Source organism: Gossypium hirsutum, chromosome D05 (assembly GCF_007990345.1).
Source record: "Gossypium hirsutum isolate 1008001.06 chromosome D05, Gossypium_hirsutum_v2.1, whole genome shotgun sequence".
NCBI lineage: Eukaryota > Viridiplantae > Streptophyta > Magnoliopsida > Malvales > Malvaceae > Gossypium > Gossypium hirsutum.
In genome coordinates, this window is record NC_053441.1 from 58,863,530 (window position 1) to 58,879,016 (window position 15,487).

Sequence of the window (15,487 nt, forward strand, 5' to 3'; positions counted from 1 at the left end):
TCTTTCACATCTTTCAACCAATTTTCAACCCCCTTTTGGTATCTTCCCGGGAGGACGAAGCTCTGCTTTCAATTGCAGCTCTATATCTTCCATTTTGCAATTCAATTCATCTGTGATCCTCTTGAAGTTTCTCACATAATCATTCAGCTTTCTGTGATATTGCAAGTATTTACACACAGGAGTTCTGAGACAATTTGCAATGCCAAGAACAGGCTCTACGTACTCCATTGCTATGTCCCTGCAAAGCAATCATATACAACAGTAGCAGATAATAAAAACCGTGAATGTATTGGATTTTTTATGAAGTTTAGATATGTCAGTGTAAGCATGAAAAGGAAACATGAATGCAACTTTCAAGCAATGGCAGACAGAAGCATGATGAAACTCTGGTCACCATTATATATCGTTTACCGAATCAATAATTAATAAAAAAATTTAAATCTATAAAATCATTTAATAAAACAACAACAACAACAACTTAAGGGTAGTCTTCTGCTTTCATATTTATTTGCAAATTAATATAATATAATTACTTATAATTATAATGAATTCATTGGTAATGCTTTTATGGGTTGCCTACCGTTCAATTAAGGGATGGACTTTAGGTTTTGGCTCATAGGCTTGGGTTTGGGTCTAAAATTAGGCCATGCCTTCACATTTAGAAAATAATTTGTCTTTATTTATTTATTATTTCATATAGCATTTGGTGGAGATTTTTAAATTTATTAGATTCTAATGTAACATGAATTGAATATGATTTGAAGTATTTAATATTCAGTTCATTTTTAAATATTTTATTTTTAACATATATTAATTCAACTATTATAATAGAAAATGTTCAAATTATAATTAAATTATTTTTATCATATTCAACATATAATATAACTTTACTTTATGTGATTAATGCAAAGTAACATTACTCACAATAATAACTCTATTTTATATCAATAAAATTAGCACAAACTTTTTTACGTCTAAAGTTTTTTAACTAATAATTGTAATTATTGATTATAATTATAATTGTAATGATCATATTTTTTATATATTATATGTTTAGTGTTTCAAGTAATAACTCTATTTTAAAATTAGCGCAACTTTTTAACTAAAAATTGTAATTATTTTTAAATGTGTAATTATCACGACTTCTATTTTAATTCAATTTTTTATTTTTAAATATATTTTTTTAATATGATGAAAAACAAAAAAATATTCTCCTCTATTAAAAACAATTTCTAAACTCGTGATTTTATATTATTTATATATAAGCGTGTTAAATATTTTTTATATGGATTTTATTTCTTTTAAAGGCATCAATTTAAAATATTTGGTGATTTCTTATGACATGTTCATCATATATGTATTTAAAAGTAAACATTTATTTATTCAAAAATTTCTAATACTTTTTTTCATGATTATAAATTTAAATCTTAACATTTATTTATTTTTTGTAAATTTGACCTTTATTCTTTTTTTTAGTTAAAATTTGTCATTAAGCTTTCAAAAAAAAATCAAATTTATTTTTTCCTAATGAAAATGCTGACTAAAATATTAATTTTTAACAATGTGGTGTGGCAAACCGCATGACAGTACATGTGTATTTCATGTTGACATAGCAAATGTCACATCAATAAATAATTTAAAAATTATAAAAATATACAAAAACAAAAATTTCAAATTTCAAAATTCAAAAAATATATATATAAGGTTCATGAAAATTTTTAAAAATAGCATAAAGTACACGTGAATTGCTATACGGGCTATCATGTTTAAAATTTTAACATTTTAGGTAGTATTTCCATTAAAAAATAACAATTCGACTCTTTTTGAAATGTTAATAATCAAAATTGACTCTTTTTAAAAGGAAGAATGCCAAATTTAGCTTTTTTAAAAAAAAGAATAAGAGTCAAATTGAAAAAAATATAAACGTTAAATATTAAATTTATCATTATACCATAATTTTAAAAGTTTTTGTTCCTACAATTAGTTATCATAAAACATTTAAACATGTTCATTATTCCATAAATAAATCTTGATTAAGTCTTTATACTTTATATTTATCTAAAATTTTTAATTTTTTTTTTATAAATCACAAAGTGTCCTTGTCCATTTTACAATTTGGATATAGACTGTTCGGGTTGGGAGTGGTATTCAAGTAATTTGCAGTGTGAAGTGCAATTAGAGATTCATTTCATTTTTTTGGGCTATCCAGATTAATATTTTCATTTAGAATGATTTATGGTTGGCTTGGTTGAACCGATAAAATGAAGCATCCAGGCTCCGTTTAAAAAAAAATCCAATTGGTAATACATTTATGATTACCACACCTATATCATAATCATAAATCTTTTTTATGACAAGTTCTAAATAGAAATAAGAATGATTTCAAACTACTAATCAATCAAATAATACTACTAATCAATCAAATAATATAAGAAATACGTTGAATATCTTGTGGAAAACATGAAAGAAAAAGGAATTAAATTAAAATAAAAAAGGAAATGAAATCATAGCAAAAAGATGTGGTATTGGGTCATTTGTCTTATATTCGCAAATCAAAATCTGGCGAATCTTTATTCGGAGTAGAGCATAAACCTAAAAAAATTGAATAAAAAATTGATGGAACCCATCCAGGAACAAGAAAATGACATTGAGATTTGGATTGAATCCCAATGAAAAAAATAGATCAATGAAAAGTTTGTACGATAAATTTAGCGAATTTTTTTCTATATGAATTTTTTTCTATATTATAGATTATAGGAAAACGAGCCAAAACTTAGCTTTCTTTAATTTCATTTTGAATTTCAGTTTATTTAAAAAATGTAAGAAAAAGTCCCTTCATCAAAAATTAAAAGTTAGAAAAGGCACACTAGAAAAAACTAAGGATGGCTAGAATCTACACTTTGATTTTTTTTTTCACAATTTTTATTGAATCGTATGCATCAAAAGATGCCTGTACAGCTACTAAGAGATACAATTTTATCCTAATCAACTAACTTTATCGATAAAAATTACTTTTTTTAGGCCTAGAGTTTGATAGCGAGATCTCGAGTCAACATATTGGCGTCTTATGGTATATCTTAGTATAGAGAACGATACCAAAGATCTATATTTGTTTATAAACTCTCCTGGTGGATAGGTAATACCCAGAGTAGCTATTTATGATACTATGCAATTTGTGCAACCAGATGTGCATAGAATGTGCATGGGATTGGCTGCTTCAATGGGATTGTTTCTGTTGGTCGGAGGAAAAATTACCAAACGTCTAGCATTCCCTCACACTCAGTGCCAATGAGTTCTTTATGTGATGAAAAGGAAAAATAAGTTTATACCTTTGACATATAAAATATGAAATAGTAAGTAATAATATCTTGGCACTTCGAGTTCGATATGAAATTTTTATTTTTTTTCAAAATAATAAATTATGTATCAAAAGAGTAGTATGAGAGAAAGGGCATTTCCAATTTTATCTTAGCTGTCGTGGGCTCATCTCAGCGTCACAAACCTTTTTTTTTCTTCTCACACCAAAGGCTATTAACAATATTTATGTTATAAATAAAAGAGTATAAAAAAAAAGACTATTTCTTTCTTTCTTTCTTTTTTCAAAAAAATAAAAAGAAATTTTGGGATTGTTGAATCATAGACGAAATAAATATATAAAGCAACGGAGCCATCATAGTATTTTTGAACTTGTCCGAATAAAAAAAGAAGGGTAGTAATTGAATTATTTAGTGATCTGGGTCTAATAGACGCTCTCTATATTTTCTCTTTTTCTTTTTTCGATGAAAGAAAAAAAGAGAATTCCATTGTAAAGTCGTATGTAATGCGCAAAATATTCTTTCAATCACTTTAGCGGTTCAGCTGATTGGATACCTAATCTGCCATGAAATTTCAAATTTGTTCTTGAACAATCTGAATTTCCTTCAGATGTTATCCCTTAGATTCCCTTGGATAATTGAATTTTAATTCCGATACCTGACGTCGTTATAAAATCCTTCATCATAGTATAGTAAGTTGATGTTTTGGTTCTTAAGATTGGTAACATAAGCTGATTATGTCTGCAATGACTCCCTTTCGATTGCGGGCAAATGCATCCGATAAACTGAGCTTGGATTTTTCGACTTGAGAAGAAGGCTGTGACAAGCCATCACTGAACCCTACCTTCCCATAGCAACCCTTCTTCTTCTTGGTCATCTTCCCTGTCATTGTCAAGTTCTTGAGCTATGAAATCCTTATTTATGGCAGCTCTGAAACCTGCAGCTTCCATTGCAGGAGAAGGAGATATAGATAATGGAGAGTGGTACTGAAATGTTGAAATCAGAGTAAGATGGAAGTGGAAAAAGTCGAAGGACCACAAGCTAACATTAATTTGTCTCACGTTTTTTCTTTATGCAGTTTAGGATTTAATCCAAAAAGAAACAGATGTAAGATAACATTAATTTAATAAATCCTAGCAGTCAACTACCTATACCTATACCTAAATTCTTAATTAACTATTAGTGTTGTTAAGTTGTCGGATAATTACTTCCTCTCATCTTAAATAAAAAAAATCATTATCTCCAGTTTTTTTTTTTTCATTTAGTTTAAATCATTCTCTGTTTTTCAAAAATCTGAGGTAAAATCAGATCTTACATGTGTCGTGGACGAGAACTATTTGGTTGTATTTTTCTTATAAAAATTGTGGTAATTTACAAATATTTAGAATTGTGTTGGGGCACTGCAATTGTTCATTAGTGTTTAAATTATTATAACGTTGAAGGTAAAGCAATCGTTTGAAATCAAGCTAATCTCAGAGGCAATAGAAACTATTTAAGACTACGCTAATGTAATAAAGCGAGCTACTGTTCGATAAATGATCTTTAGTGAATTGGAAATGAACCCTTGCTGGAAGGGTGCCTTTACTGTGGATAAATGCCTTTATGAGTCATACCGTGGATTGTACTACTGAACTGAATCCAAGTCTTGACTTAAAATTTTTTTTATTGGTATATTGATGGATAGTGCTTTCGTCTGGCTTATATGAACTTTACTTTGTAGTTTGATGGATGGTAGTCATTGACTTGACAATATACAATGACTAATGAGATTTTTGAAATTCATGCCTTTTTAACTTTTTTAAGGCGATAGTGTTTTTATTCATAGTTGACTTGTATAAATTTCACTTTGTGATTTAGTGAGTAGTGTGTCTATTGGCCCAACAATCGAGGAATATATAATGCATATTATCACGAGTTGTATAGTTGTTGATTGAATGATCTAGAGTTATATTTTTGGAGATACATATGTCTCACTTTTGTAGAGAGCTACTAAATGGTTCACAAAGGGGCCCTACTGTCGTTTTTTGGAGATATGCTTCATCTCTATGGAGAGTGATTAAACGGTTTATGGGGGGCTTGATTGTCAATTTTTGGTGTTATGCCTCACCTCTATGGAGAGCTGTTGGACAGTTCATGAAGGGCCTTGACTGCTAATTTTTGGAGATATGTCTCACCTTCGTGGAAAGTCGTAGAACGGTTCACTGAAAGACCCAACTATCAATTTTTGGAGATATGTTTCACCTCCAAGAAGAGCCATTGAATGGTTCACGGAGGGGCCTAAAGGTGCCTAAATATGAAAAGTTGAGAAATCTAAAAGACTGCTAAACTAAAATTTGAATTTCAAAGTTTGATAACTAAAATATAACTTCTTGAAAACTTAATGGTTAAAATTATAGTTTATCTTTTTTTTAATTTAAAAATAATAAAAATGTACAATGCTATGTAATGTATAAGATGACATGGCAATTTCACAAGTTATTGACAAGTGTTTGGTATTGCCATGTCATCTTAGTCACTAACTATTGGGTGGCTAATCATTAGTATTGATGTCTAAATATATAATTTTAATATTTGGGTCATCAAATTCAAATATATAAAATAGGCAACTTTGTGTAAATATGATATAATAGTAATGACTATAGCATAAAAATAATTTATTGATTACAATCCCTATTTTATAAACTAAAATATAATTGTACTACAAGTTCTATAATTATAAATAGTTAATTTATAATTTTATATTATTTAAATTAAATTCGAGTTGGACCGACTCGAGATATGGTGAGGTCTGTAGTCAACTTCTATTCCATATTATTTACTTTAAAAGTGGAAGCGTATATAAATTTACGAAATAATAGACTAGTGTTGAATGTAATAAAAGACCATAATAATATTTGATTCGATATCATATCAAAATAAGTTTATAACTTAAATGTTTTAATTGTAAATATGAAATATATAGAAGGTTATTTTGGGAATTACATATATATTTTAAAAGAAATAAAGTTAATTTTAAGAGAAGAAAAAGAAAATAGAAGGAATGATAAGAGAGGGAAAATGTTTAAAAAGTGGAGGCAGTTTGATTTCTTATTTACCTTTGCCTCTTAACCTCTTCCTTCCATCATTCCTTTTCTCCTCTCTTTTGCACTATCCTTCTTTCCCACCTACACTTTCATCTTTCTCTTCAACATCATCACAATTATACTTCCAATTTTATTCATATTGAGAAATTAGATTTATCAATATGAAAAAATAAAGTATACCATACACGGTACATACACATACCTTTTATCAGGTCGAAGCGAAGAACATTTTTAAAGTTTGGATGGTCATCCCACTCCAACGATTCCCACCATTCTGTGTTTGACGTGATGGTAAGAGAAGGTGGAGCATATGCAAATGGCTGCCCATTGCCAGCAAGGGGAACAAATGGAGGAATTCTCTTCAGTTTATCACATCTAATAACAGCGATTAACTTGAGAGAATCACAAATCATCACTCCACTTTTGCTACAAATGCTCTTCAAATTTGGTAATTTCCGGAATGCCAACACTCTCAATTTGGGAAGATGGAATTGGATTAATGCATCACCCCTTTTTTCTTCAACTTCTAATGTTGCTGGTCCCAATATTTCTACTATCTCATCACATTCTGACACCCAAATTTGTTCCAGGTTTTGGAGGTTTGGAAGCAACCAATGTGGAAGCAACGTCTTCATACTTGAGCATCTCTGTACATCAATTTCCTTAAGATGGGAAAAGTGTTGGGTATGGGTCCCACTATGTGGGAAACCCATATTTTCTGCCACAATGTTTTGCCTTCCTTTTCTTTTGGTTTTGTCAAAAGCCAATTTTTTGGCTTATTAACGTGGGAGTGGGCAGAAATTTCTGTAGAGAGCTAAAAAAAAATAGAGAGAAAGAGAATAGAAAAATCAGTTTTTCAAGCTTGGTGCAGCAGTGATCAACTCTTCGATCGAAGGTCCATCCGTGGTTCGATTGAGCTGATTTTTGGACAGCAGCTAGGTGATAAGGTGTTCTTGACTTTGTACGGTCGGATTTTTCATCCGAGTCTTGTAGCGTCGGAAATACCCATTTTTCAGCAGCAATGTTTTTTGGTGATGTTCTCTCATTTTTCTCTCTTTTGCTAAAGATTACATGTTGTTAGCCTTGTCGGAGTTGAATGCTTGTTGTAGGCTTGATATTGTGATCTTGTAGTTGAACATTTGATGATAGTGGAGCTCTTTATCGGACTCTAAAGTCCCGTGGTTTTTACCCTTAATTTTGAGGGGTTTTCCACGTAAAAATATCGGTGTCTCTATTTATTTTTGTTGTGGTTGCATTAGTTGATTTGTGGTTGATTAAGGTTGCTAGAGAACATATCTTGTGCTATTGTGCTTGCCATAATTTTTGACAGGAGTTATAAGGAGAGAAAGAACACCGGTTGTGCTTTCGCTTTGTTTCGGTTGTTCGGTTTCTTCCCAACAAACTGGTACCAGAGCTAGGTTATTGTGTCAGATAATTATGGAAATTAATACGAGCAAGATGATTATGTTGAATGGCACAAATTATCAACTTTGGCGGAATAAAATGAAAGACTTGTTGTTTGTGAAGGCTTTGCATCTTCCGGTCTTTACTACTCAAAAACCCGATTCGAAAAGTGATGAAGAATGGGAATTTGAGCATCAACAAGTGTGTGGCTTTATTCGGCAATTTGTTGAAGAAAATGTTTACAATCACATTGATCAGGAAACACATGCTCGAACATTGTGGGAGAAGCTTGAAAGCTTGTATGCTTCGAGGTCGGGCAATAACAAGTTATTTTTGCTGAAGAAAATGATGGCGCTGAAATATAAAGAAGGAATGTCTATAGCTGACCATGTTAGTGAATTTCAGAGTATGATGAATCAGTTGCTTGGTATGGGTGTCAAATTTGATGACGAGATTTTAGGACTTTGGTTGCTTGCTACTCTACCAGACTCTTGGGAGACCTTTCGAGTCTCACTCATTAATTCTGCCCACAGGGTATTATTACTTTGGATTTGGCTAAGAGTGGTGTGTTGAATGAAGAGGTTAGAAGAAGATCTCAGGGTTCTACATCACAGTCCGAGGTGTTGGTTATCGAGAACAGGGGAAGAAATAGAGACAAAGATGGAAAGGGTAGAGATAAAAGCCGAAGCAAGTCAAGATCGAGATACAAGAATCTTGAGTGTCATCATTGTGGTAAGAAAGGTCATATCAAGAAATATTGCTTCAAGTGGAAGAAAGAGAACAAAGGTGGTGGTGATAAACACGACCGGAATGACGATGAAAAATCCGAGCGTGTTGCTACTGTTACTCGTGAAGATTTGTTAGTTATTTGTGATGAGAATTTGGTCAACCTAGCATGCGACGAGACTAGTTGGGTGATTGATACTGGTGCATCACTTCATGTCACGTCGAGGAAGGAATTCTTCACATCTTATACTCCTGGTGATTTTGGGGTATTGAAGATGGGTAATGATGGTTTGGTTTCGGTTATTGGTATGGGAGATGTTAGCTTGGTAAGTAACAATGGAACAAATTTAACTCTCAAGGATGTCAGACATGCACCGGATGTCCGTTTGAATTTGATTTCTACAGAAAAACTTGATGATGAGGGATTTTGTCACACCTTCAGTGAAGGGCAGTGGAAGCTGACTAAAGGCTCCTTAGTTGTGGCTCGAGGAAAGAAGAGCTCAAATTTGTACTTGATGCAAGCTTTGACTTCTCGAGAGATGGTGAATGTGACACTGAATGACAGCTCAATTGAGTTGTGGCATAAACGACTCAGTCACATGAGTGAGAAGGGGCTTAGCTGTTTAGCGAAGAAGAATCAACTTTCGGGTTTAAAGAATGCTACACTGAAGAATTGTGCTCATTGTCTAGCAGGAAAGCAGAAAAGAGTTTCATTTAGAAGCCATCCTCCTCATAGGAAATCAGAGTTGCTAGAGTTGGTCCATTCAGATGTTTGTGGTCCGATAAAAGTAAGATCACATGGTGGTGCACTTTACTTTGTGACTTTCATTGATGATTGTTCAAGAAAGCTATGGGTTTACACTTTGAAGTCTAAAAATCAAGTCTTTGAGGTGTTTAAACAGTTTCAAGCATCAGTTGAAAGGGAAACTGGGAAAAAGTTGAAGTGCATTCGTACTGATAATGGTGGCGAGTACACAGGGTCGTTTCATGAGTATTGTCTGTGACAGGGAATCAGACATCAGAGAACACCACCAAAGACTCCACAGTTAAATAGGTTAGCTGAAAGAATGAACCGAACATTGATTGAGAGAGTCAGATGTTTGTTGTCAGATGCAAAGTTACCAAGATCATTTTGGGCTGAAGCTTTGAATACAGTGACACATGTGATAAATCTGTCTCCTAGTGTTCCTTTGAAAGGTGATGTGCCAGATAGAGTTTGGTTTGGTAAAGACGTGTCATATGATCACCTACGTGTGTTCGGTTGTAAAGCATTTGTTCATGTTCCAAAGGATGAAAGATCCAAGTTGGATGCCAAGGCTCGACAATGCATTTTTATTGGTTATGGTCTAGATGGTGAGTTTGGTTATAGACTCTATGATCCAGTTCAGAAGAAACTCGTGAGAAACAGAGATGTTGTCTTCATTGAGGATCAGACCATTGATGACATTGATAAGACGGAGAAAGTGGATTCACAAGGTAGTGGTGACTTGATCGATGTGAATCCGGTTCCCCTAGACTCTTCACCAGATCCTATCCAGGATGATGTGCATGGTGATGTTAGTGGTAACCATCAGACTATAGGTGACTTTGATACTCCCATGGATGATGTTGTGAATGATCAACAACAAGCACCTATAGCTCCACCAGCAGTTCCACTTCGAAGGTCTTCTAGAGATCGACGATCTTCTGTCAGGTATTCTCCTGATGAATATGTTCTTTTGACTGACGGGGGAGAACCTGAATGTTATGAAGAGGCTATGGAGAGTGAATGCAAAGATCAGTGGGTTGAAGCGATGAAAGACGAACTTCAATCCTTGCATGAGAACCATGCTTTTGAATTGGTGAAACTGCCTAAGGGCAAAAGAGCTTTGAATAATCGGTGGGTTTACAGGTTGAAGCAAGAAGAGAAGTCTTCATCTCCACGATACAAAGCTAGATTGGTCGTCAAGGGTTATACTCAGAAAAAAGGGGTTGATTTTGAAGAAATATTTTCTCCGGTTGTAAAGATGTCCTCTATCAGAACTATACTGAGTTTGGTAGCTTGTTATGACCTAGAGGTTGAACAAATGGATGTGAAAACTGCTTTTCTTCATGGTGACTTGGAAGAAGAGCTTTACATGGAGCAGCCAGAGGGTTTTGTTGCACAAGGGAAAGAGGACTATGTGTGCAGATTGAAGAAGAGCTTGTATGGTTTGAAGCAAGCTCCAAGGCAATGGTACAAGAAGTTTGAGTCTGTTATGGGGGAGCAAGGCTACAAGAAGACTACTTCTGATCATTGTGTGTTTGTTAAGAGATTCTCTGGTGATGATTTTATTATTGTTTTGCTCTATGTTGATGATATGCTTATTGTTGGTCAGAATGCTTCTAGAATTGAGAAGTTGAAACAAGAGTTGAGTAAATCCTTTGCAATGAAGGATTTGGGGCCAGCAAAGCAAATTCTTGGCATAAGACTGACACGTGATAGAAAGGCCAAGAAATTATGGTTATCACAAGAGAGGTACATTGAGAAAGTACTTTAAAGGTTTAGTATGGACAAAGCTAAAGCGGTGAATACTCCCTTTGCTATGCACTTTAGATTGAGTGTTAAGCATAGTCCTTCCACAGAAAAGGAGAAGGAAGAGATGCAGAAAATTCCTTACTCTTCAGCAGTGGGTAGTTTGATGTACGCAATGGTTTGCACGAGACCAGACTTGGCTTATGCCGTTGGTACAGTTAGTCGGTTTCTTTCTAATCTAGGCAGAGAGCATTGGAATGCAGTGAAGTGGATTATGAGATATCTTCGTGGCACTTCCAACATGAAAATTTGTTTCGGCAATGAGAAACCTGTTCTTGTTGGGTATACAGATTCAGACATGGCCGGAGACATTGACTCGAGGAGATCTACTTCAGGTTACTTAATCACTTATGCAGGGGGAGCTGTGGCATGGCAATCGAGACTGCAAAAGTATGTTGCATTGTCCACTACCGAATCAGAGTTCATTGCAGCAACCGAAGCATGTAAGGAGATGCTTTGGATGAAGAAGTTTGTGCATGAGCTTGGTTTTACTCAGGAGAAGTATGTCATGTACTGTGATAGCCAGAGTGCTATTCATCTTGGTAAGAACTCAACTTTTCATGCTAGATCTAAGCATATTGATGTGAGGTACCATTGGATACGAGATGTTCTTGAAACTAAGCTGTTAGAGCTTGATAAGATACACACTAATGATAATGGTGCTGATATGTTGACGAAGGCCTTACCAAGAGGAAAGTTTAAAGCATGTTGTTTGACCTCCGGCATGGAGGCATTCCCCACATAGTTGGAAGGGGAGATTTGTTGGGTATGGGTCCCACTATGTGGGAAACCCATATTTTCTGCCACAATGTTTTGCCTTCCTTTTCTTTTGGTTTTGTCAAAAGCCAATTTTTTGGCTTATTAACGTGGGAGTGTGCAGAAATTTCTGCAGAGAGCTAAAAAAAAATAGAGAGAAAGAGAATAGAAAAATCAGTTTTTCAAGCTTGGTGCAGCAGTGATCAACTCTTCGATCGAAGGTCCATCCGTGGTTCGATTGAGCTGATTTTTGGACAGCAGCTAGGTGATAAGGTGTTCTTGACTTTGTACGGTCGGATTTTTCATCCGAGTCTTGTAGCGTCGGAAATACCCATTTTTCAGCAGCTACGTTTTTTGGTGATGTTCTCTCATTTTTCTCTCTTTTGCTAAAGATTACATGTTGTTAGCCTTGTCGGAGTTGAATGCTTGTTGTAGGCTTGATATTGTGATCTTGTAGTTGAACATTTGATGATAGTGGAGCTCTTTATCGGACTCTAAAGTCCCGTGGTTTTTACCCTTAATTTAGAGGGGTTTTCCACGTAAAAATATCGGTGTCTCTATTTATTTTTGTTGTGGTTGCATTAGTTGATTTGTGGTTGATTAAGGTTGCTAGAGAACATATCTTGTGCTATTGTGCTTGCCATAATTTTTGACAGGAGTTAAAAAGAGAGAAAGAACACCGGTTGTGCTTTCGCTTTGTTTCGGTTGTTCGGTTTCTTCCCAACAAAAAGGTGGTAGACGAAGCCAATGTTGATGTTGTTACTGAACCAATTCCTGCATCTTTCATAATAAGGGCACTCAACTTTGGCAGATCACGAAGATCCAATATCTCGAGGCTCTGAAGTGGATGAGCGGAAGAAGAGGCAAAAGCGGACAGGGAAACAACACACTCTATCCCTTTACAATCATAAATCCTCAAGTCAATCGCATTTTTCAAGGAAGAATTATCATCGACTAAGTTTCTCAAATAGTGGCACTTTACAATGTTCAACTGTTGAATTTCAATTGGGTGCATAATTAAATCACCTTCCCAATTCTGGACTCCCCCAATTGTTACTGTTTTATCTCTTGCAGCAGGCATAATAGATGAGGTCATATGTAAATGGTACTTGATGAGATTTTTCTTACTTTTTTGCACTGAGGAGATGAACTTATTGAATTCACTGATGTATTCGAAACGTCCGATGAAGCATTCCAACTTCTTCAATGGTTCCATCTCCTCTGCTTTTAGACTTGTTTTTTCATTGACCACATTAAAACTCAAGTGCTGAAGGTGAACGAGTTTTGGTAAAAGTCCAGCGGGTATCTCTTTCAGAGTGCCCACTTGAAGATCAAGATATCTTAGCTTTATCAGCATATCCATTCCTTCAAGGACTTCCTCAATTTTAGTCCCACAAAGATCCAACTTCTTCAATTCTTGAAGCATCGAAAGACATGGCAGATCTCTTATTTGATAACAGCCACGAAGCAACAATGTTGTGAGGTTCTTTAGTTCAGAGATGGAATTTGGTAAACTCTCGATCTTTGTAAAAGACAAATTGAGAACACTAAGACAAGGCATGTTTGTGAAGAAAGAAATTGAGATATTCTTTATAGGGTTGTTCTGCAATAACAAGGTTGTGAGCAGTTGACATTTTGTGGGCAATACATCTATGGAAATTTCTGATATGGAGTTATACATAAGTGACACTTTCTCAATATCCGGACTCCATTGCTCCTTTTCTGGTAACTCTTCTAATTGCAAACCTGCTTTTATCATATATCGAGGATTCATTCTTGCGATCGACAATGCCATCTCTCTCACTGCATCATGCATCTTTATGCAAGGTTGACCAAGTACATTGGTAATATTTTCCAACAAGCAATTCTCTTCTAACTTCTTCAAAATAACATGGCCCTTTTCTTCCTTTTCTTGTCTTGTATCCATATCATCTATGAATCCCTCGTCAATCCAGCACCCAATTAGTTTATCCTTTTCAATTTCAAAATCTTCGGGATATAATGCGCAATATAAGAAACAAGATTTCACTTTCTCGTCCTTTAAGTGATCGAAGCTAAATTTCAAACGCTCTATCACTTTAGCTTCCACTCCTTCCACTTTTTCTATTCTTTCTTTCAATTCCCTGAGTGCGTTTTTCCAAATAAGAGGGTCCTCTTCTCCTTTCAATGTACCAGCTACGACGACAATTGTAAGAGGTAGACCCGCACATTCCTTGACAACAAGCTTTAGAGTAGGCATTATAGTTTGATTTTGCACTATGTTAGGCCCAACTTTACTCAAGAATAGTGTCAATGCCTGTTGTTCTGAAAGGGGCTTCACTTTTATCACCGTGCAACCCATATACTTACAGACATGCTCCGAACGGGTTGTCAACACCAACTTGCAGCCATTGCTGTACTCGGCTCAGGGATCCCAACTTCTTCTAGAGAGACTTCATCCCACACATCATCTAGGATTAGAACATGCTTTCCTACTTTCTTCAGCATTTCTGACAAGATTGCAGCTCGTCTGAGCTTGTCTCCTTCTATGGCCAAATCTTCCTTCAACTTCAAAGCACTTGCAATATCATCTTGTACCTTCATTACATTGAACTCCTTTGATATGGTAACCCAGATTACTGTTTCGAATCTTTGTTCTTTCAAAAGATCATTGTGGATGTGCTTCATGATCGTGGTTTTACCCACACCGCCCATCCCCCAAACCCCAATCTTTTTTACCACCTCTTGCATCAAACATGCCCGAATCTCTTTTATGGCAGCTGCCTCCCCAACTAGTTCTGATGTTGGCAGTGGCAACCCACCACTTGGACCATCCATGGCAAGAGCTTCAGAGGCATTAGGAGCTTTATCAAGAAATTCCTTTATTTCTCGAGTTTTTTCATCAGCCAGCTTCCCGTTGCAAGCACGACAGAGATAACTCCCGTTACTGACTTTGTTTTCAACAACTTGTGCTTCCCTAATCATCTCTTTTACAGCTTTCAACCAATTTTCAACTCCTTTCTTTGGTATCTTCCCCCGAGGACGAAGAAGCTCTGCTTTCAATTGCAGCTCTATATCTTCCATTTTGCAATTCAATTCATCTCTGATCCTCTTGAAGTTAATCACATAATCGTTCAGCTTTCTGTGATATTGCAAATATTTACAAACAGGAGGTCCAAGACAATTTGCAATGCCAACACCGGGCTCTACGTATTCCATTGCTCTGCCCCTGCAACGCAATCATATATGTTAGTGTATAGGATTTTTGAATAATTTTTTATATGTTAGTGTAAGCATGAAAAGGAAGCATAAATGCAATGGCGTTTATTAGATAGAGCTATGGATAGGTGGCAGACAGAAACATGATGAAATTCTGGTCACCAGAGTTAACCTCTCAATGTATATAAAATGCTAGATTCAAGTTTGCAACAGTTCATTACGGAATACTAAGAGCTAAAATGTTCAACAGTCTGAGATTTCTATCTATGATAGATTATGTTTGCCGGTCATCCTATCCTGTCTTAAAATCTAAAACTGTTGATAATCAGTAGAGGAAATCATTGCCTTATTACCTGACTTAGTGGCTGAAATGTGTTGAGAGATTAGAACTGAAAATGAAGCAATGAAGTTGACTTCCTTGACTATCTTACAAAGCTAACAGATAATAAAAA

General features: G+C 34.9%; 1 protein-coding gene across 1 annotated transcript; it reads right to left on the reverse strand.

The window, feature by feature from the left end:
• Nucleotides 1-24: 24 nt before the first annotated feature.
• On the reverse strand, nucleotides 25-14,178 carry LOC121217253 (disease resistance protein At4g27190). The gene is made up of 5 exons (XM_041092779.1): nucleotides 12,601-14,178; nucleotides 6,600-7,044; nucleotides 6,483-6,496; nucleotides 4,173-4,300; nucleotides 25-238 (listed from the first exon to the last, which is right to left on the reverse strand). The coding sequence occupies exons 1-5, from the start codon at nucleotides 14,176-14,178 to the stop codon at nucleotides 25-27; spliced, it is 2,379 nt and encodes a 792-aa protein (XP_040948713.1).
• Between the last annotated feature and the right edge of the window lie 1,309 nt (nucleotides 14,179-15,487).